This window comes from Nuphar pumila, chromosome 8 (assembly GCF_984573655.1).
Source record: "Nuphar pumila chromosome 8, dmNupPumi1.hap1.1, whole genome shotgun sequence".
In the NCBI taxonomy this organism is placed as follows: Eukaryota; Viridiplantae; Streptophyta; class Magnoliopsida; order Nymphaeales; family Nymphaeaceae; genus Nuphar; species Nuphar pumila.
The window spans coordinates 32,216,369-32,238,512 of record NC_143256.1 but is presented as its reverse complement, the minus strand read 5'-3'; the positions used below and the strand labels follow the sequence as shown (position 1 = coordinate 32,238,512).

Here is a 22,144-nt window from a genome sequence, read left to right as displayed (position 1 = left end):
CGTTCGAAAAAAGGGAGAGGGTCTCGCCCTCTTTCTCTCACGCTCTCATCTCTTTTCCTCCTCTCGGCTCTTCCATCCCACCTCGCTGGAGCCCTTCTCCTCGCTGTCGACGATCTTGCGCTTGCCTGCAGAAGCACCGACGCCGGAGGAAGCCGACCACCTGCAACTGTTGTTACCGACACCTCCAACGATTTTTCATCCGAAAAGAGGTAGGATCCCGTGCTTTTTTTTGTAGGTATCGAGTGACATTGGTTTGTGATTGGGTTTGTCACGGGAAGGGAACCGAGTGTCTGACGCAATTCTTGGCTGCCGAAGACCCCAAATCTATGAGTTGAGGGTTTCGGTAGCTACGAGATCCGAGCCGTAAGAACCATGGAAGTATTTCTTGATCGGTGGGGCTTGGGTTTGCATACTATGTTGGATATCTGAGAAACCCCGAATCCATCTTCTAATTTGGGGATTTCTGGTGTTGTGGGAAGAAACCACAACTGATCTTGCAAATTGGGGATTTCTGGTGTTGTGGAAAGAAACCACAATTGACCTTGCAAATTGGGGATTTTCAGTGGACCTGCAACTGTATTCGATTAATGAGTGTTGGTATTTTTCTCGAACTTCCAAATGAGAGCATTTTGATTTTTCTCTTAGGGTCAGATGTTCAGAAATCTTGGAATCAAATGTACCTGTCTGATTGCCCCGTGTTGGGGTTACGGTTGAATACTTGATGTTAGCAGATTCGGGTTCGATTTACGCTGAGAAACGCAGTATGCCTATGTTAAATCATGTTATCGGATTTTGTATATGCTTCCTTTAACAGTACATTAGCATGTTTATTTAAATTTCGGATTAGCCACCTATGTATGTTTCATTTAGCCAAACCTACTAATGTTAAGTTAATCTTTGTTAGCCAAATGGGTCTGTTGTTAGCCTATTGTGCATCGGTATCATTTATGTTCATTTTAACACCTGTTAGTAGATCTTTTGTGTATGTTTCATTAAATAGTACATAGTATGTTTATGTAACCTCTTGTTAGCCTAATCTGGGTTTGACTCATTTAGTAAAACATACCTTGTTTTAGGTGAATTTCTGTTAGCCGAATGGGTCTATTCATTCTGAAAATTATAAACCGGCTTATGTTAGTAGGTTGAGTCTGGTTCATTATGTACAATATGGCCGTGAAGTTTACACACCACACTAAGTAGTTGACAAGGGAAAATGAGGATACATATCTGACTTGGAGATTTAAATATGGCAAATGCCACAAACATAAAAACAATCTAAACCTATGGTTTATATGATGGTTGTCGACATTTTAAATACTTGAGTAATATGTTAATTTCGTGGATTGTATCAAATTTTTTTTCCTGTTAGTTGGTTGATTGTGATTAGATTTGATTATACGGTATCTAGAGTTCTGTAATCAAATCTGATTTCTATATTGTTATGTTGACTGATATCCAAGATAACTATGTCATTTTACTGCCTATATCAAATCTGTTTCAATGTGGGTTTAACAACTGATATCAAATCTGAATACATGTGATCATGTATAATCCTATACAAGTTGTATGCATGATATTGTGTGAAAAAAAAAATGTTGCAGTCTTATAAGCTTCTTCCTTATAAATTCTTACACTGCTTTTTGTCACAAAATGTGGGATGTGAATTGCTCGTATACAGCAAGTTATCTGTGTTTGAGGAATGAGAATGTTATGTTAGTTTCAAATATATGAAGGTGCACTTAGTGACATATAGAAATGTGCTTTGCCTAAAGGGGCAATATGAATGGATTACCCGATGCGGGTACTTAGACTATTAGCTTGTGCTATGGTAATCAAATGATGAAAACTTAATTGTAAATGTTGTGTGCTTGACTGGTTTAAAGGCACCAGAACATTTTAAGTGGGTTTATGAAATCAATATTACAAAGGATTGAGACTATTTTATAAACCTTGGTAAAATGACTAAGGTTGTGATCAACTATGTCACATGGGTGCGGGTGCGGGCGCGGGTGCGGGTGCGGGGATTCGGCACTTCCAAAAAACCCGGGTGCGGGGGTGCGGCAGGGGCAAAAATGTAATATATATATATATAACTAAATAAAGGGGGTCAGGGGAATAGGCGGGGGTTTTTTTTTCCAGCTGTCAGTTGCTGTCAGCAGCTGACAGACAGCTGCTGTCAGCACAGCTGCTGTCAGCACAGCTGCTGTCAGCAGCTGACAGCATTAATGGACCTTAATGATCCTGTCAGCTGCATAATTTTTTAAAAAAAAAAATCGTAAGCCCATTTGGGCAAAATTTTTTTTTTTTTAAAATGGACCTTAATGATCCTGGGTGCGGTCAACGCACCCAGGATCGGGTTGACCGCACCCGGTGCGGCACCCGCACCCGCGTCGAGTCGCGTCGACGCGGGTGCAGTACCCTCCTAGCCGAATCCCTGTGACATAGGTGATCAACTGCTAAGGTAGTAGGAGGAAGTGGGGAAATGCCCTGAACTTCGGAACAATAATTAAACAATGAAACAAGTTTTTGAGGCTTACCTTTGAGAGGGTAGGTGTTACAAAACTTCGAAGACTTGTTTTGTGTTTCGAGCGTGAAGCGACTCGTTGGTCCCCGTCCTCGGAGTTAGAGACCAGGACTACCTATGTGTCATAGGTGATAATTTCATGTCTTCTACAGAAGTTAGGGATGCATCCTGTTTTGAGTTGAGCCCTTGGGAGATTCTCTCGGCTATTAGTCGCTCCCTTGGGGATTCAGTCTCAGTTAGAATGTTTGGGTTAATAAAATACTCTTGAATAATACACCTTCGAACGTTCTCTTCTGCGATGGTCACCTGTGCCCGTGTGTACCCGCGGGGTAAGATAATTTAAACACAATTTTAGAGCAGTTAGGTAACACAGTGAGTGAAAATACTGGAGGTATGTGTTTATGTTCTTTAACATGCTTTATATTCTGAGCTTGTGACGATATAAAATTGTGAAATGTGTAGATATAAGGTAGTTGAAGAATTATCTGAGAGTTGTACATGTTATTGTTATGACTGTTGCAATACCCATTCACTTGCTTATTAATGTTGCACACGATGCTTTACCTGCTCAGTTATGGTTGTTGGATAACTATTTACATGCTCACGTATATGAGTGTTGGTTTCTATGGCATAAACTGCTTACTTTAAACATATATTGAGAATCACCTTTGACACCCGCATCACATGCTAGATTCATGATATACCTGCATTGAAAGTTACAGTTTTCCTACTTAGACGTGATAGTCTAATTCCTATAACTTTTACTATTTTCAGGTAAACGAGTAGACTTATGAGCGGTTGCGGGATGAGGTATTGGATCGAGATTGTTGATTTATTGTTCCAGTGATTCCTTGGGTTTATGGTAATTTAAATGTTCATATCATAATGAAATGAAATAATGTGTTGAGTTTTCTCTCAAATGTAATGTTCTAAAATGCTTAACCCTATATTGCTTATTATTTCCGTTGTTATAAAAAAAATCCACATAAATCTGGGTTAAAATTTTGAGGCGTTACAAATGGTATCAGAGTCATTGGAACACTAAATCAAAGATCGCGGTCATGTCACACCCTGCAAGAGCGCTGTAAGTATAAATTTATTTTATTTTGTTATTGTTCGTGTTACTGGTATTTTTTATTATGATACTTATATTAGCATATAGGTGATTTCACGCCTACATAGTTTCATATTGTAGATGATTGCATATAGATGATTGTCTGAAAGAATCTATTATAATGGCATAGCATGATTGATGTGTGTATCATGAATATTCAACTAAATCTCTTAGTAGACATGTGCGTGTGTTTCACGCCGAAATCATCGATTGTGATATGATGTTAGAGTTATCAAAGCACATGAAATGATGAAATAATCTGAATGTCTTAAATGCATATGTGATTTAAATCATGTGTGCATAACTCGAACTACGTAGAAGTTACGTATCTTGAGGTTAGTTAATCCTTGGTATATACGGGATCACATTGTATAAAACTCATGTTTTGGTTACACCTGTTTCGAGGTTAAATTTGGAAAATGCAATGTTTCTAGTGGCAATGAGATGATGCATAGGATAATATGCTTTTGTACGATAGGATTGAAATGCCACGTGATTTGAAATTTTGAAAGCATGTGATATATGCTTAAGTTCAATAGGGAACTATGATTAATGGAACCTTATTGAAGAAAGGTGTGATTTTTATGACTTATGTGTCATATGAAGTGATGATGCCTATTGGTGATATGTACGTTCGTGCCAATATTGGTGGCTATTGACCTTGAAAGCGGTCATTTGTATGTATCACTATTTTGGCACAGGTTGAGGATACTTTTCTGCGAAAGATTATATGTGAGGAAGTGTATTGTCCAAGACCAGGTATACTCTCTTGAGTGGTAATTCCGTGTGAGATTGTACATTTCCCAGACCAGGTGACCCAACGCGGATCTTGTTAATCTTTAATTAATAAAGAGTCAGGGTAAATTGTGAGGATTCTCCAAGATTGATGGAGATAGCTTGTCATGAATCAATAGATTTGGCTTTTAGTTGTAACATAATATGATCGTTATTGATTTTAAATCTTGATATAATGACATGTTGGTGTCGTTTGTGGATAGAAGGGCCACTCCGTGAGAGATTCTAGCCCTTGATTTGAGGTTATGTTGGGGTCTTCTATGAAAAGATGAGGCCATTTTGAGAAATAGGAATACGTGGAGGTTATTCAAGACAAGGAAACTTAGAAATAACGAGAACAACAAACAACGACGTGATTTAGTACGGATTCTGCTATCAAAGAAATCATGTATGAATTTTGTTTAGACCGACTTTTAACTCCAAACTTCTCATAGAAACACATTGTGTTTTGTCTTGATCCTTATATGTTGGAATATATGTTATGAGCTCGCACACATACGTGCATCCTTGTCGATACCAATTCCCTCAGACTACGATCTCTACGAGAATCCTGCAATGGAATTTCGAGGGCGAAATTCTTTTTAGGGGGAGAGTTAAGCCAGGTACATGGGACCATTTGAGAATTTGGAAGAAAAGCCTGTGAAAATATTAGATCGAAGAGAGCAGGTCTTACAATCTAAGACCATTCCTTTGGTGAAGATGAGATGGCAGCATCATGGCATCGAGGAAAGCATGTGTGAGCCTGAAGCTAATATACGGGAGAAGTACCCTAATCTTTTCGAGTAAAACTTTTACAGGCAATTTCGAGGACAAAATTCTTTTTAGGGGGGTAGGATGTAATAACCCAAAAATTTTGAGTAATTTTATGCATTTTGGGTCCAAGATCCATTACCGGATCCAAAAGAATAAATATATAATAAAAGATTTGGGTAATTGGGGTTGGACCCAAATAGATCCAACCTATGGATCCACCATCCACTTCAGACCCGAATCCACGTTCCTTGTGGATCCAGCAATAGAGAATCAACCCAGATCCACTTGGATCCCTCAGTTTGGGATGACCCGGATCCGCCTCTCGCTTGGGACCCGGATCCACTTTGATAGTGGATCCAGCGTCACGGGTCGCAGGACCCGGACCCGAGCAAAGAGTTTGCATATTTATAAAAGCACGAATCGTGCCTAGGGCACGATTCTTGTAAACAAGATCAAGAAGAGGGGAAGGTTACGGAAGGTCGTAACCGACTCCATCCACCTTTCGCAGAGGGAGGGCCTTAGTTCGGTAAAAGGGAGAGGGTCTCGCCCTCTTTCTCTCACGCTCTCTCATCTCTTTTCCTCCTCTCGGCTCTTCCATCCCACCTCGCTAGAGCCCTTCTCCTCGCTGTCGACGATCTTGCGCTTGCCTGCAGAAGCACCGACGCCGGAGGAAGCCGACCACCTGCAACTGTTGTTACCGACACCTCCAACGATTTTTCATCCGAAAAGAGGTAGGATCCCGTGCTTTTTTTTTAGGTATCGAGTGACATCGGTCTATAATTGGGTTTGTCACGGGAAGGGAACCGAGTGTCTGACGCAATTCTTGGCTGCCGGAGAACCCAAATCTATGAGTTGAGGGTTTCGGTAGCTACGAGATCCGAGCCGTAAGAACCATGGAAGTATTTCTTGATCGGTGGGGCTTGGGTTTGCATACTATGTTGGATATCTGAGAAACCCCGAATCCATCTTCTAATTTGGAGATTTCTGGTGTTGTGGAAAGAAACCACAATTGACCTTGCAAATTGGGGATTTTCGGTGGACCTGCAACTGTATTCGATTAATGAGTGTTGGTATTTTTCTCGAACTTCCAAATGAGAGCATTTTGATTTTTCTCTTAGGGGCAGATGTTCAGAAATCTTGGAATCAAATGTACCTGTCTGATTGCCCTGTGTTGGGGTTACGGTTGAATACTTGATGTTAGCAGATTCGGGTTAGATTTACGCTGAGAAATGCAGTGTGCCTATGTTAAATCATGTTATCGGATTTTGTATATGCTTCCTTTAACAGTACATTAGCATGTTTACTTAAATTCCGGATTAGCCACCTATGTATGTTTCATTTAGCCCAACCTACTATGTTAAGTTAATCTTTGTTAGCCAAATGGGTTTGTTGTTAGCCTATTGTGCATCGGTATCATTTATGTTCATTTTAACACCTGTTAGTAGATCTTTTGTGTATGTTTCATTAAATAGTACATAGCATGTTTATGTAACCTCTTGTTAGCCTAATCTGGGTTTGACTCATTTAGTAAAACATACCTTGTTTTAGGTGAATTTCTGTTAGCCGAATGGGTCTATTCATTCTGAAAATTATAAACCGGCTTATGTTAGCAGGTTGAGTCTGGTTCATTATATACAATATGGCCGTGATGTTTACACACCACACTAAGTAGTTGACAAGGGAAAATGAGGATACATAACTGACTTGGAGATTTAAATATGGCAAATGCCACAAACATAAAAACAATCTAAACCTATGGTTTATATGATGGTTGTCGACATTTTAAATACTTGAGTAATATGTTAATTTCGTGGATTGTATAAAATTTGTTTTCCTGTTAGTTGGTTGACTGTGATTAGATTTGATTATATGGTATCTAGAGTTCTGTAATCAAATCTGATTTCTATATTGTTATGTTGACTGATATCCAAGATAACTATGTCATTTTACTGCCTATATCAAATCTGTTTCAATGTGGGTTTAACAACTGATATCAAATCTGAATACATGTGATCATGTATAATCTTATACAAGTTGTATGCATGATATTGTGTGAAAAAAAAATGTTGCAGTCTAATAAGCTTCTTCCTTATAAATTCTTACACTGCTTTTTGTCACAAAATGTGTGATGTGAATTGCTCGTATGCAGCACGTTATCTGTGTTTGAGGAATGAGAATGTTATGTTAGTTTCAAATATATGAAGGTGCACTTAGTGACATATAGAAATGTGTTTTGCCTAAAGGGGCAATATGAATGGATTACCCGATGCGGGTACTTAGACTATTAGCTTGTGCTATGGTAATCAAATGATGAAAACTTAATTGTAAATGTTGTGTGCTTGACTGGTTTAAAGGCACCAGAACATTTTAAGTGGGTTTATGAAATCAATATTACAAAGGATTGAGACTGTTTTATAAACTTTAGTAAAATGATTAAGGTTGTGATCAACTGCTAAGGTAGTAGGAGGAAGTGGGGAAATGCCTTGAACTTTGGAACAATAATTAAACAATGAAACAAGTTTTTGAGGCTTACCTTGGAGAGGGTAGGTGGTACAAAACTTCGAGGACTTGTTTTGTGTTTCGAGCGTGAAGCGACTCGTTGGTCCCCGTCCTCGGAGTTAGAGACCAGGACTACCTATGTGTCATAGGTGATAATTTCATGTCTTCTACAGAAGTTAGGGATGCATCCTGTTTTGAGTTGAGCCCTTGGGAGATTCTCTCGGCTATTAGTCGCTCCCTTGGGGATTCAGTCTCAGTTAGAATGTTTGGGTTAATAAAATACTCTTGAATAATACACCTCCGAACGTTCTCTTCTGCGATGGTCACCTGTGTCCGTGTGTACCCGTGGAGTAAGATAATTTAAACACAATTTTAGAGCAGTTAGGTATCACAGTGAGTGGAAATACTGGAGGTATGTGTTTATGTTCTTTAACATGCTTTATATTCTGAGCTTGTGATGATATAAAATTGTGAAATGTGTAGATATGAGGTAGTTGAAGAATTATCTGAGAGTTGTACATGTTATTGTTATAACTGTTGCAATACCCATTCACTTGCTTATTAATGTTGCACACGATGCTTTACCTGCTCAGTTATGGTTGTTGGATAACTATTTACATGCTCACGTATATGAGTGTTGGTTTCTATGGCATAAACTGCTTACTTGTTTAAACATATATTGAGAATCACCTTTGACACCCACATCACATGCTAGATTCATGATATACCTGCATTGAAAGTTACAGTTTTCCTACTTAGACGTAATAGTCTAATTCCTATAACTTTTATCATTTTCAGGTAAACGAGTAGACTTATGAGCGGTTGCGGGATGAGGCATTGGATCGAGATTGTTGATTTACTGTTCCAGTGATTCCTTGGGTTTATGGTAATTTAAATGTTCATATCATAATGAAATGAAATAATGTGTTGAGTTCTCTCTCAAATGTAATGTTCCGAAATATTTAACCCTATATTGGTTATTCTTTCCGCTATTATAAAAAAAAATTCACATAAATCTGGGTTAAAATTTCGGGGCGTTACATCTTGAGCTCTTGTAAGCCCATAAGAGGCATTCTGTTGTATCTCTTTCTTCTCTCATTACAACACCCACAGCAACACTGGCCGCTTGAACGTATTGTCTTTGCAACACCTTTCAACAATATGAAAAACTTGCAATAACCTTGGGTAGAAATGGCTTTTGAGAGAGAAGATTCTTGACTCAGTCACTTCATTCTGGCCTAACATTTTTGTGAGCACTATGGACTTCGGATTGGTGACTTGGCAGTACCCATGACAATAGAGACCAAAGAACTTTGTTTAACAAGATCTCATGTCTTGCGCATATTTTGATAAACTAATGCCCTCTGTTAGATCACCTTCATTAACATCAGCATGATTAGTTTCAGCATTTGGAAAGAGCTCCATATAGAGAAGGTAGGGCTGGTACTCTAGCATGGTGACCTTGCCTTGTTTTGGTATGATATAAACTTGAGATCAAGCCCATTTGTCTTGTCAGGAGCTTGAGCTGAGCCAAAGCCAGCCCATTTGAACTAAAAGTATAGATATGTGGGACAAAGAAAAGATCTGAAACTCACAAACCTGTTCAAATTAAAACAAAAACAAAAAAGAACGATAAAGAGAAGAAATGAAGCCCCACCTTGTATCCAAGTATGCACAGAAACTGATCCATCTACACATTTTTAATATGATATAATATCATAAAAAAGGTTATGCATATTTATCTTCAGGAGCCTGACTGAGCGAAGCTGAACAGGGCCAGCAGCTGTTGGTCAAGGAAAGCTCATGATAAAGAACTTATCACAAGTTAAACATGGGCCTACTTTGCAAGCATGAACAAGCGCATTACTGGGCCTAATCAAGCAATCTACAAGTGGCTTGATTCATTTTCCAGGCCTAACTAAAGGTAAACAAACTTAAATCTGTGAAAAGATATTCACGCATGAACACAGGCGCATGCACACGCACACGCACACACACTTTTTCTGGTATTATAAATGAAAATAAACAATCAAACATTAGAGCCAAGGTTTTTGCTTTTGCGGTGGAACCTAAAGGTCGACAATATAAAAGATTCTACTATTTAGGAAAAGAAGGCTTACTCTCTGAGATCTGGGGGGCAGTTCTTTGACTTGACCTTGAATACTGGCCTTTTTCCTTCTAAAGCAATCATTTTTAAAGCTTCTTCTGAAGACTTTGGGTGAAATGCAGGCACTCCTTCCAACATCTAATAGGCAACAAAAAGCACATTAAGACTACAACAATATGTGACAAGAATAGACCATTAGAATCAAGTAAAATGCCATTCACTGAAGTACATGATGTAGAATGATCCCTGAATGAGTCTTTCTCAAATTAGAATTTCTTGTAAACTCAAATAGTATAACTTAAAGATACTGATGAAGGATACTTCATGAGAAAAGTTGAGAGCACGCTTGATTCCTCTAGTATATCTTATGCATTTTACTGGAGAAAAATGTTACAGCACCTAGGAGAAGACTGTTACTCAGTGAAAAGGGTGCTTTTGAGGTAAATTTTCTTGGTGAATTTTTTGCAGTACTTGATTTGTGTTGGCAAATGTATGGGGCCCAATGATCCACAATGAAATTTTCTTGTCTGCTGCAATCAAATGCCACTTAAAATCAAGGGTTGTTTGCAGCAGGCTTTAGATGATATCTTAAAACTAGTTCAATGTTCTTTGCACTTTCTTCTCTTGTTAAGGTGGCTGTCTTATCAGCCTTCATCAGAACATGCCCAGAACCTAGAGGCAATGATTATAGCAAAGGGATTAGAGCAGGGAGGAAGCCAGCAGCAGGAGTTCCACTTGCCACAAAAATATAATATGTTTAATATCTATACTAATTGTCATACATGCACGTGTGCAAGTGAGTAGATAGATAGATGGAACTGTTTTGGACATTAACAAGATCATAGACAGTTATTGCTCCCAACAAATTGTACAGTTCTGTGATGGAGCCATGCAAACTTTCACATAGCAACCACCTCTCACAAACAAGGGCCACAAGGTCTACAGGACTTGCCTGAAAACCATGAATTAGATCACAGGTTGCTTGCTGGAATCAGCAATCCTGATCTATCCTATCATACTGTGGTCACTATTCATCTAGCGACTTGCAAGCCAATCACCTGTGACTGTTGATTCAGAAAAGACTGTCTAGATTTAAAAAGTCAAAATGGATAAGTTGGAAATCGATAAGCATAGTATGATGAAATTATGAGTTAGAGACAAGGATTGTGATATGTAAAGTTCCCATATATGTCTAAATATAAAACAGAAGCAAAAGTAACATTTTCAGAGAAGATAATCATATTGAACAAACCTCAGAGAGAATGAGACCAAATGAGAATGCATCAGCACTTCTATCAAAGACTTCACCTTTGTAAATCTCTGGCGCAATGTACAGACCTATCACAGACAGAGAAAGTCATATATATAAAGAGAGAAAGGACATGCTATGTTCTCTTAATAGAGACAATGACAAATGGCCAAATTATAACAACATTATATATCATGCTAACAAGTTAATATATTGTAAAACCTGCCATTTTTGCTCTTTCTGAAATGCAACAAGTTTCCAAAATTCTTGTAAGGTTTACAGGAAAAGATTTCACTTCAAGAATTTATTCATAACTAGAAAAAAAAATGTTTGACAAAAACGCAGCTGCAATCTGAGAAGCTTGCTACCATAATGCATCAAATAATATAGAAGATAGCAATCAATATAAAAAATCACAAATAGTACATCTCCAAGAAAATAAAGCAATATTGAGAAGTAGGTCCTGCCAATCAGTCAGGATACCTGCATCTATTTTGTCTAAGACGTGAAACAATGATATTCATAACATGAACCAGAAACTTGTTTGATTCATAAGGATCCTAATCAGTTTAAAGATTCATACAGAAGCAGATATTTGAAAAATAGCATGTTGTTGACCAGAAAATTGGCTCTAACAAAATATTTCTTTTCTTCACCATATTTCTTATCAATCTGATTAATATGAATGTTTTTGGACCATGAGATTGGAAAGTGGAAATGATACTCCATCATCACCTAAGTTTAACTCAGTCTTTGTAACGAAAAAAAAAAATTGTTTTGGTTCGGGCCGGATCCGGACCCGACCCAGACCACCGCCCCTCGCTGTCTTTTAAGACAGTGAGGCAGGCGGGAGGAGGGTTATGAAACCCCCTCACCGCCTCTCGCCCTCTCGTCTCTTCCCGACTCTCTCTCTCGCTCATCCACCGCCATCGACGCCGGTGACTCTCGACAGCCCGCCGCCACCGACATCGGTGACCCCTCCTTTCTTTCCGGCATGCTCCTTTTCGGCGAGCTTCCTCCGAATACCCCCTGGTACGCCACCACTTCCCCTTTTCTCCTCTTTTCCCTCTCAGTTTCTTCTCTCTCTCCCTAACTTCTCTGTGTGGCCACAGGAGGGGTCAAACCCCCTCCCTGTGCCCCCTTTTAGCAAGGGAGGAGCACGACACCCCCGTCCTTGCTTCCGTTACGGTAGGGGAGGGGCCGAGCCCCTCCTCCCTATTGTCTACTACGGCAGGGGAGAGGCCGAGCCCCTCCTCCCTACCCCCTTTTTGATGTGCCAGCAGAGGCCGATGGCCCCTACCTTTTTGTTTGCTAGCAGGGGCCGATGGCCCCTGCCTTTTTGATGTGCTAGCAGGGGTCGATGGCCCCTGCCTTTTTGTTGTGCCAGCAGGGGCCATCGGCCCCTGCCTTTTTGTTTGCCAGCAGGGGCCGATGGCCCCTGCCTTTTTGTCTGCCAGCAGGGGTCGATGGCCCCTGCCTTTTTGTCTGCCAGCAAGGGCCATAGGCCCCTGCCTTGCTGTTTGCCAACAGGGGCCATCGGCCCCTGCCTTTTTGTTTGCCAGCAGGGGCCATCGGCCCCCTGCCCTTTGCGCGCGGGCCTATACCCTTGGCCGACAGGCCCGGGAAATCTTTGGAAGCTACATCGTGATGGGGACAGATCATTACAATTGTTGGTCTACAACGAGGAATTCCTAGTAAACGTGAGTCATCTGCTCACATTGACTACATCCCTCTTTAGGCGGCAAGGCTCATTTGGCCCTGCCCTATCCTTTTTTTCGAGTCATTTGGGACGGTTGGCCCCAGCCCTATGTATCGAAGAAGTCGAGTCTTTGCCTTGCTTTTGCTTTTGTCTGGGTTTGCATGTCAATATCACATATTTGCAGCTACGACGGATCTCACTCGCGCTCCGCGACCCGAGCCGTCAATCGTGTATGTCTGCAGACGTCAGCAAGCTCGTAACCCTCCAAGGTAGGGGAAAATTACATAGAAGACTTGGATAATTGAATTAAGTTCAATTAAACTAAAAACGACCATTAAATGAATATATATATATATATACAAATATATATATATTTATACGAGTATGTACTTCACTCAAGGATGCGGTTTCGCCATCCTTGCTCTTACCTTCTATCAGTTTTTACTTGTTGTCACGCATCGCGTCGAGATTTAGCGTTGCACTTCTGCTTACTGCCTTTACCTTGTCATCGCGCTCTGCGCCTAGGCTCTGGTTTTTGCATATGTGTTGGTATTGCCTTGCTATTGCAGATGACGTGCAGGTTCTTGCTCTTTGCGTATGCCTTAAAGGCATCCTCGTGGAGGATGCAAGGGGCATTTATCACTCTCCCTCTTGCGACAAGAGTTTAGTCGGGAGCGAGCAAACTTCTTAGCGGGTGTTCTGTTGACAAACCTGTATCCCGTCTATCGAGGCCGGTATCGAGTAATGCAAGACATGTAGATACCCCGATAGCGGATGTGATTCGAGAAAATCACATGTATAATGTTGGCACAAGGTACTGTTGTTTCAAAGGATAAAGTAAAGTAAATAAACTTTACATCTTTGTGAAACACTCCTGTTGAAGCTTCTATTGAGGAGCTATACCCCCCTTCATCCTAAAGTACTTGTAGTCATGCACGACACGTCTAGTACTGCGATGATCGGATGAGACGGTCGTGCGACCTCGAACAGTGCTAAATGCACAATGCTGTAATCACATAAATGGTCTCACATTCGCCTTCACAGGCAAGATGCTCGAGTGGTTTAAAGACCACAGCATAGAATGGGTCGTTAGCTAAGCAACCCTTAACGTACTTATTCGCTTCTATTTGTCTGTCAAGGGAGAGGACAGAGCAGTACAAACTCCAATGGACAGGTTGTTAACAACCACCCTACGGGCAACGATCCGGCCTACCCAGTCATTGGAGTTAGGGGAAAGGGGCTACGATAGTTAGCTCAACACTTCTGCAGAAGTTGGATGCATTTGTGGCACTGCCTCCTTTGGGGAATCCTCTCTCGGCTAAAGCCGTCCCTTTGGAGCAGACTCAACTAGCTATTCGGGTTATTGAAAATACATAGAATAACAGACGCCCGAACTAGTTTCAGTTGTTTCTATATTTTTTGTCTGCGCGTAACCGCAGGTTAGTAATTATCGAAACATAAGGTCTGTTCACACTGGTCGTAGGGTCGTCTGACTCGCTTGCACTACTGATTCTCTTGCACTACTGATTCGCTTGCACTACTTGTTTGCTTGCACTACTTGTTCGCTTGCACTACTTATGCGTTTGCACTAGTTATCTGCGTGCATTGCTTACCTGTTTAACTGCATATCTGCTTTAAACTGTGTAACCTACTGAATTAAATCTACATAATTCAGTTCCTTGTAGTCTCTCTTGTGTACCTACTAGTTTTTCGCGAAACTAACCCATTCTATGGGTACAGGTGATGATTAGGTACACCACAAGCGAGCTTCAAGACGCTCTTCTTCCTGCTCTTAGCTCGCGTCCTGTTGTTTGGGGTTTTGTAACGGATTTTCCTTGGGATATCCGAATTTTGTACTATTTGGAGAACTTCTTAATTGAAAGTGGCATTTCCAAGTGTTTGCAAGTAGCATGGGTTGTGTGTTTTGGTTCTTTTAGCTAACGCGCCCAAAGTTGTCAGCTTGCCTTTCTGAAATTAACAAAAGTATAATCTTCCGCTGATTTCGTAAACCATCTCTGAGATGAAGAGATTCCTTTTTAGTCTCTTGTCTGTTTTTCTGAAAGGTTTGCAAGTTTGAAATTTTGGGGTGTTACAGTCTTATTGGTCAAGTCACTTTATCAATGATTATATATCTATTCAGGTTGGAGTGCAAAGCATCCGTTTTAATTGACATAGGCCTCACTTTATGCAACTGCAAATTGACTCTACAATTACGGTAGTTAACAGGTCAGACTGAGCTCAGTCTGGATGTGGCCGAAATCCAGATCCAATTTTTGAGGTACTGGTGTTGGGTTCAGGTCCAGATCTGGCTGCATCTACCTCAGGCATGACCAGTTCCAGGTCTAGGTTCGGATAGAAAGAACCAATCCCAGTAAAATCTTTATTTTAAAGTTACTTATTTCAATTGGGACATGGGTCAAACCCAGGTATGGTTTGAAACTTTATGAACTAGACCAAGGTCCACATAGCACTTGGATCTTGTGGGTCAAACCCAATTAGCTAATCAAACACTTTGCTTCATGCCCAAACCCAGATCCTATAGGGCAACATCTGGATCAGTATGAGAGCACCTGACCTGTTCACAGCCCTGTTTAGAAAAGTAGCAGTATGTGACTAGTCCCTCATGACTTGGTCTCGGTGCTTTTGTGTACCACAGGTAATTTCTCAATAGACCAACCATTTTACTAGAAGAATAATTATCACTTGTAGTCATGGTTACATCAATTCAGTGCCCAGGAAGTGACATGTTTGAAGAGGCGTCAAATGAAGAATGATGCTATTTCATTCCATTGTTTGGTAAAACCATAGTCAAAAATCAAATTTTCAAGAGTTTCTCAGCAAGAGAAAATCTCACATAAAAATTCTTTTTTTCCCAAGAATAACAGGAAAGTACTTTTATAAACAAAGAAAAATAAAAACTATAAGATTAATGGAAATAAATGGAATTTATTGCAATTTTATCATGACTTTCATGTTCTCTGAATGCAATATTTTTGCTATAAAACTATATCCATCATTCCCTACACCTAGCGCCCACCCCCCGCCCCCTTCCTCCAAACACACACAAAAACACAAACTGCCTGAACTTTGTCCAATATTCCAGCAATTCTTGTTTCAATAACTCTAGGAATCTACAGTAAGAAAAAATACATATTTCACAATATATATCATGCTGTAGATCAGGGAGCCCGACCATAAGACTAATGAACAGGGAAAAGGTAACAACTCTGGTATATGACAAGACCCCTCATTTGCCAGTTTTTAACAAGAATATATTATAGAAATGCACTTATCCAATCACCTAATCCAAATATATGAGAAATCAAATTATTCCCTTAGATTCCATTTTCGATAACAAGCTAACAGCTGAGTACATATCACATTGTAAATACAAACAATCTATTTCCAATCAGTCGAAATAAAATAAGTAGGCCATTCTTTAAGAAAATCACCCTTCTTTCTCATAACTTTCTTACTAGAACTTCAAAGAAAAAGAAACTGAACTCATAATATCATACTTCTACAAGAAATCAAATTGGGAGACCTGAGAAAGTAAACAGGCTGTATTGGAAGAAGAAATTGTGTTGGCTTGAATCTAGTCATTTATTTCAAATTTGATATTGCAAATGAAGAATTTGTTCCTTTAAAAAGAAAATTGTCACTAACTATGAATGTAGAAAAAAGTTATAGAAGGAAAAGCTCTCTTTGTAGCCACAGTAGAAAGCAAATGTAATCCAAGTCATACAAGGGAACCTACTTGAACCATCAGTCAGGAAACCCGGTCCGGCTAGTTTAGCTTTGTCTGCAGATAATTTTGAAAGCTTTACCAAGCCAAAGCCAGCTACCTTTAAATGACCAGCATTGTCCAGCATAATATTTCTGGCAACTTGCCAAAATTCCAAATAGTAAAAGGCCAGAACCACAATAAGCATAAACCAAGCCTTGACAAAAAATGGTACTCATATTCAATGTATTTTAGCACCCGGTAGGTAGTCTTACTTTGGCTTCAAATTACAATGAATTATTGGCTCTGGCTTGCACTCGTGAAGATAATTCATTCCCCTAAAAAGCAAAATTGTGAACATTTATTCTTGTGAAGAAACTCTAAACAGAAAATTCATTAAGAAAACAAAACAAATAGCTAGAAATCCACAAAAGATGACAGCCATGATTAGTAGCCCCACAGTTACTCAGTAGGTTCACAATAACAATGGCAACACAAATTTTGGAAGAAGTTAAAGCAACATGTTTTTCATAAGAAAAACATGGCAATATTCAAAATAGACATAAGAGCAACTGAACAATGAATGAAACATCATGATGAATTGTTGATATTTAGAGTTTCCTCTGATGGATTAACAAAGGTTTTCGGAGCCAAACTTTTCGAACATTGGCACTTTTCAATCTTCCCAAAAGAGACCTGTGAACAAGCTTTGACTTTGACTGATTAAAATGGTTGGATGAAAACGTGAAAAACAGATCATACTATTGCAAAATTTTGGGCTTAGAAAATTGGGAACATGTATTGCTCCTCAAAGCATTACAAAAGTTTGACATCATAAACCTTTTCCAAGTTTTAGATAGATTGGTTAGATTTCAGCCTAAGATATGGGCGAAGTAAGCTTAGCGGGTTTGGATAGCTCAGAAATCTGATAGGACTGCTCAGGTGACCCCGCAATCTGCTTGTTCTTACAGGCCAGATTGAGGTATCTACACTTGTAAACATATGACCAAACGTTCATAATATCAGTGATAATGGTGCTATAATACAATTACTTAATTCACAATCATGCACCTCACTAGAAGAATCCTCATCACTGACATTCTATTGTTTCAGTAATCTATTATAGCATAAATTTCCAACTTCACACTCCACAATATTTTGATTTGCTAAAGGATTTAATAAATAATAGCCAACAATAATTGTCCCATGTTTCAAGATGAGATGACAACATAATTACTTCCTAACAATATATAGACTTGCCTGGCTATATCAAGAGCAAATCTCAGTGCTTTAGGAGTCTGTAGGCGCCCCTTCTTTTGCAGGTAGCTTCCAAGATCACCCTAAAATTCAACCAAGAATGTTCAAAAATATTACTCAATTAAAAATGAGTTGGGAGTTCATGATGCTGTCGTTCACCACAGAATTCAACCACACACTGCCCAAAAACAGGTATTGATTGCCTAGTTGTCTGCAACTAGGGAATGTCCTCATCAATCTTGGCAACCTAGCTAAGAGCCTAACCTAATTATGCCCTATTTTTATTTTTTGTTTTTTGTTTTTTATTTTTGCTGCATCATATTCCATGCAATTCCTAGGCATGTCTAGACAAACTAGCATCTAGCCAAGGCCCAATTGCATGTGTCTCATACATTGGCAAGCAAATGTAGAACTTCAAATTCTCATACAAAGCAGAAATCAAAAGCAATGTACCACACAATGCAATTTAAAGAGTTGAATGAAACATAGTTGTCAAAATATAATAATTTATCATATTGAAAGCCGAAAAAAATCTAAACACTTTGCTTTTCATATGTCCCAAATCCCAATGCTGTCATATTGTATACATCTGTACAATGTACATTTCTTTTTGTTTTGTCAAAAAGATGGATCCATTATCAAAGAAAAGAGGAGAAGGTGACAATGGATCACCCGTAATGATTTTGTCTAAGAGGAGTCATTATCATTCTTTATTCTATTAACACTAATAAAGATAAGTCCACTCCAAGCCTCTTGCGCATGAGGAGATATCAGCTTGAATTTTCAAGGAATAGTGATTAGGGCTGGTAAATAAACCAAGCAGCTCGTGGCTCGACTCGGTTTAGCTCGTTGGAGACTCGTTTGCTCTGTCACAGGGATTCGGCCAACCGGGTGCCGCACCCGCGTCGACACGATGCAGGTGCACGTGCGGGTGCGGCACCCGGTGCGGTCAACCGGACCCTGGGTGTGGTCAACGCACCCAGGGTCATTTATGTCCAATTTTTGGACCAAAAAAAATGGCTGATTGATGGAATATTTGTTTGTTTCTTGTAACTTGTGTTTGGTTGGTAAATACTAGCCGATACATGTTCCTAGGCATCATGGAAAAAATAAGGATGTTACCACTAATGGTTACTTAAAGGGGTTTCATGGAAAATGAAAGAAAAATTAATTCTACATGATTTTTAGTTACTTTTATCTTGGGAAGAAACTTCTTAGAGGCTAGCAAAGACGTAACAGCCGAGGGGTGGAGATTTAACAAAGGAACGGACTGCTCAGTTCCCATTAATTACTCTCTCTCTCTCTCTCTCTCTCTCTCTCTCTCTCTCTCTCTCTCTCTCTCTCTCTCTCTCTCTATATATATATATATATATATATATATATATATATATATATATAAGTAATCAATAAATGCATTAGAAAAGTTAATTGCTTTGACCGGTAAAATATTATGTCCATTTATGTTTTATGCCCTGCAGTGTAGGGATGAAAGTGGGGTTGGGTAGACCTGACCCAACCCGAGTTGACCTAGCTCGACTCGGTCATGCCCAAGATGAACATTCATTAGTGTTAATGTTGTTAACTGTTAAAAATTTAAAATTATATATATATATATATATATATATATATATTTGCCGCACCCCCGCACCCAAGTTTTTTGAAAGTGCCGCACCCGCACCCGCACCCATGTGACATAGCTCGTTTGTGATCAGGTCATATAGATGCTAATTTCAGCCATGAGCTGCTCATTAAGTATAGAAGAGTCGAGCCCAAACACACGGTGTTTGGCTCAGTTCGACTCGTATACGCTCATAAAAGAAGGATATATAAAATATAGATGCAACATTTGTCACAAAAAGTATGTGGAAGAATAATAATGTATATAGCTCAGTTTGACTCGATGTCATTTTGTATTTTACAGTTCTCTAAAGTCTATAATGCATTTGTGGTTAACTCTGAGTTAAATCCTATTTCTAAGCATGTGGAAGAGGCAATAAAATATCTTAAGCAGAAAAAAGCTATGCTTGTTGAGATGGAGGCACTCTAAAAGAATAATAATTGGGAGATTTGTTCTTTGCCTACAGAAAGGAAACTTGTGGCTGCAAACCTAAGAACGCGAGAAATGGACTTATAACCAGGGAGATACGACTCTCTCACCGCAACAGGGTCCGACAGAAAACAGTCAACGGTTTAATGATTTTCAGATTCACTAATCAACAAGTAAATGGTAAATCTAAATTTAATTAAAATTCAGACTTACGCAAGTAAGCAATCAGATTAATCCACTCAACACTGAAACTGATTCAATCTCAAACAGCACTTAAACAGATTTTACTCAGCTCGGCAAATGAGCTCTATCTCAATCAAGTCGATTTTCTCTCCTATTCAAACAAATTTTCATAAAAACAATAAGATCCAGCATGAAACAACACTATCAAACTGAGTTCATTCAAACATATTCTTCACACCTAAATCGGTAAACACAACTCAGCTAACACGTTACAGCAACAACACAAGATGATAACAGAAATAATTTTCAGATTTGGAGATTAAACATAAGCAAGATGCAAAGAACTAATCCCAACACAATCATAAATTTTGAATGAACCAAACCACCACCAAGACGAACTCCCATGGTAGTTCAGTCCACGCCAAGGTGACGTTGGTTCAGCTCCACAATCTGGTACGCACAGCAGCTCTAAGAAGACGTCCTTGAGTTTGGCATCAAGAAGAAAAAAAATCGTTGAAGAAGAAGGGACACCCTTCACTCTTCTTCACTCAATGCTCACTCTCTCTCACTCAATCCTCACTCTCAAGTTCAACCTTCCCTCACAAGGTTCCTCTCATCTCCATTTTTTCTTTTAAAGAATTTTCAAAAGATAGACAAAAAAAACTCCTCACATTTTTTTGAAATTTGGCTTAAATAAGAGGAAGGAGTGGATTCTCATTGGTCCTCATGGGAAGCCACCTCACTTGAGGCCTAATGAGAAACAAGACTTAATGTTTTGTCTGATTCTCCTCCCTTCTCAGCCAATGGTAGACTTTGAAAAAACGTGTGGAGTGATCCTCTTGAGAGGCCACCTCCTCATTGGCCTATGAGAAGCCAATGAGTTGGCCTCTCTTGGATTTGCTATTCCAAGAGGCTATCTCTTCCTTGGCCAATGAGAAAAATCCACTTATGGATATGGTGGATCTCCTAAATCCAAGGATTAAACTAGATCCAAAGGATTAAACTAGATCCAAGATCTAGATCCATTACTAGACTATAAAATAAAAAAATTATACCCAAAATACCCCTACACCTTCTCGTACCAAAAAAAGATCCTAACGGGTACTAGAACTATCATGATCCATAGAACCCAACACCTAATAAGAAATACAAAAAATGTTTTTGTAGTTCCAAAAATTCTCAAAATTGGAACTAAGCTAGCTAAAGGGATTTCTGAGATATTAACAACAAAAATCTCATACATGCAAAAACATGAAATGATAAAAATACCCTTATACCCTATTTTGGACCAAATGGGTCGTTTTTTATTTGGGTATATGTGGGTATGCTTTCTCGGAGTGGGTCTTCAATGGTGGATCATCCTCCAGCTCTTCGCATATGTTGGATTGGTACAAATACGCTGCATCACAATGCCTGTAGAAATTATTTTTCAAGGCAAAAAGGAAAAGGTTTCATCAATTGCAATTTGTTGGATATGTTAGGTTAATTATATTTCAACTACAATTTAGACCTTAGTATGCCAGTGTCAGTTATGAATGCAACTAACTCTAGTCAGAATAATTCTACTCTTTTCTTGTGCAAACTAACTTCTTGTCATTATTATTAATTATTATTGAGTGGGAAAGTTTCTAAATATAAAGTGATCGAAAATAAACCAAAACTCTTTTTTCCCAAGATTTTGTTTTATATTTTATTCTCCCCGCTAATTTTCTAATTGTTATTTACCTTTTCATGAGTTAGAACCGTACCTTACAGGGAAAGTAATGTCTCAATTCTACCACAATTCTTTGTGACAGTCTCAGAGTTTATGCCTGATGTGCAATAATCAGACCATCTCAGAGTTTATGCATGTAGGATGTGCAATGATCATATATGTGTCAAAAATCCAGGTGGTGAAAGGTTGCAACTAATTTTTTTTTTAACCATCAAAATGGCTCATAACGTACATTAGCAACAAGATCTCGCATTTGAGCAAATGAAGTTTGTTATCAACAGAAATAAAATTAATACATTTCAACTATGAAGCAAACCCAGAAAACGATTTTTTTCCTTTCACTCTTCAGCAACTTCCCACTTAAATAATGAGTCCTAAGTGATAATATTTTAAAGAATCAATGTTTTTTCTCCTTGTGAACTTCATCTGAAAAAAGACTTATACAGCTCTGGCAATCGGTATAATAACTAACATGAAGC

At 39.0% G+C, this 22,144-nt stretch overlaps 1 protein-coding gene across 2 annotated transcripts in view; it reads right to left on the bottom strand.

Moving 5' to 3' along the window:
- LOC149829884 (integrin-linked protein kinase 1-like) overlaps window positions 1-22,144 on the bottom strand; it is a 106,437-nt gene that overhangs the window by 57,317 nt on the left and 26,976 nt on the right. Inside the window, exons 7-11 of one of the 2 annotated variants that reach the window (XM_090016134.1) lie at window positions 17,725-17,804; window positions 16,740-16,802; window positions 16,498-16,619; window positions 11,045-11,130; window positions 9,806-9,930 (exon numbers count right to left, since the gene is read on the bottom strand). In XM_090016134.1, the coding sequence (XP_089872260.1) occupies window positions 9,806-9,930; window positions 11,045-11,130; window positions 16,498-16,619; window positions 16,740-16,802; window positions 17,725-17,804 (476 nt within the window). Of the gene's footprint in view, window positions 1-9,805; window positions 9,931-11,044; window positions 11,131-16,497; window positions 16,627-16,739; window positions 16,803-17,724; window positions 17,805-22,144 lie in introns of those variants that run through there. The other variant, XR_016433759.1, reaches the window with a different exon arrangement.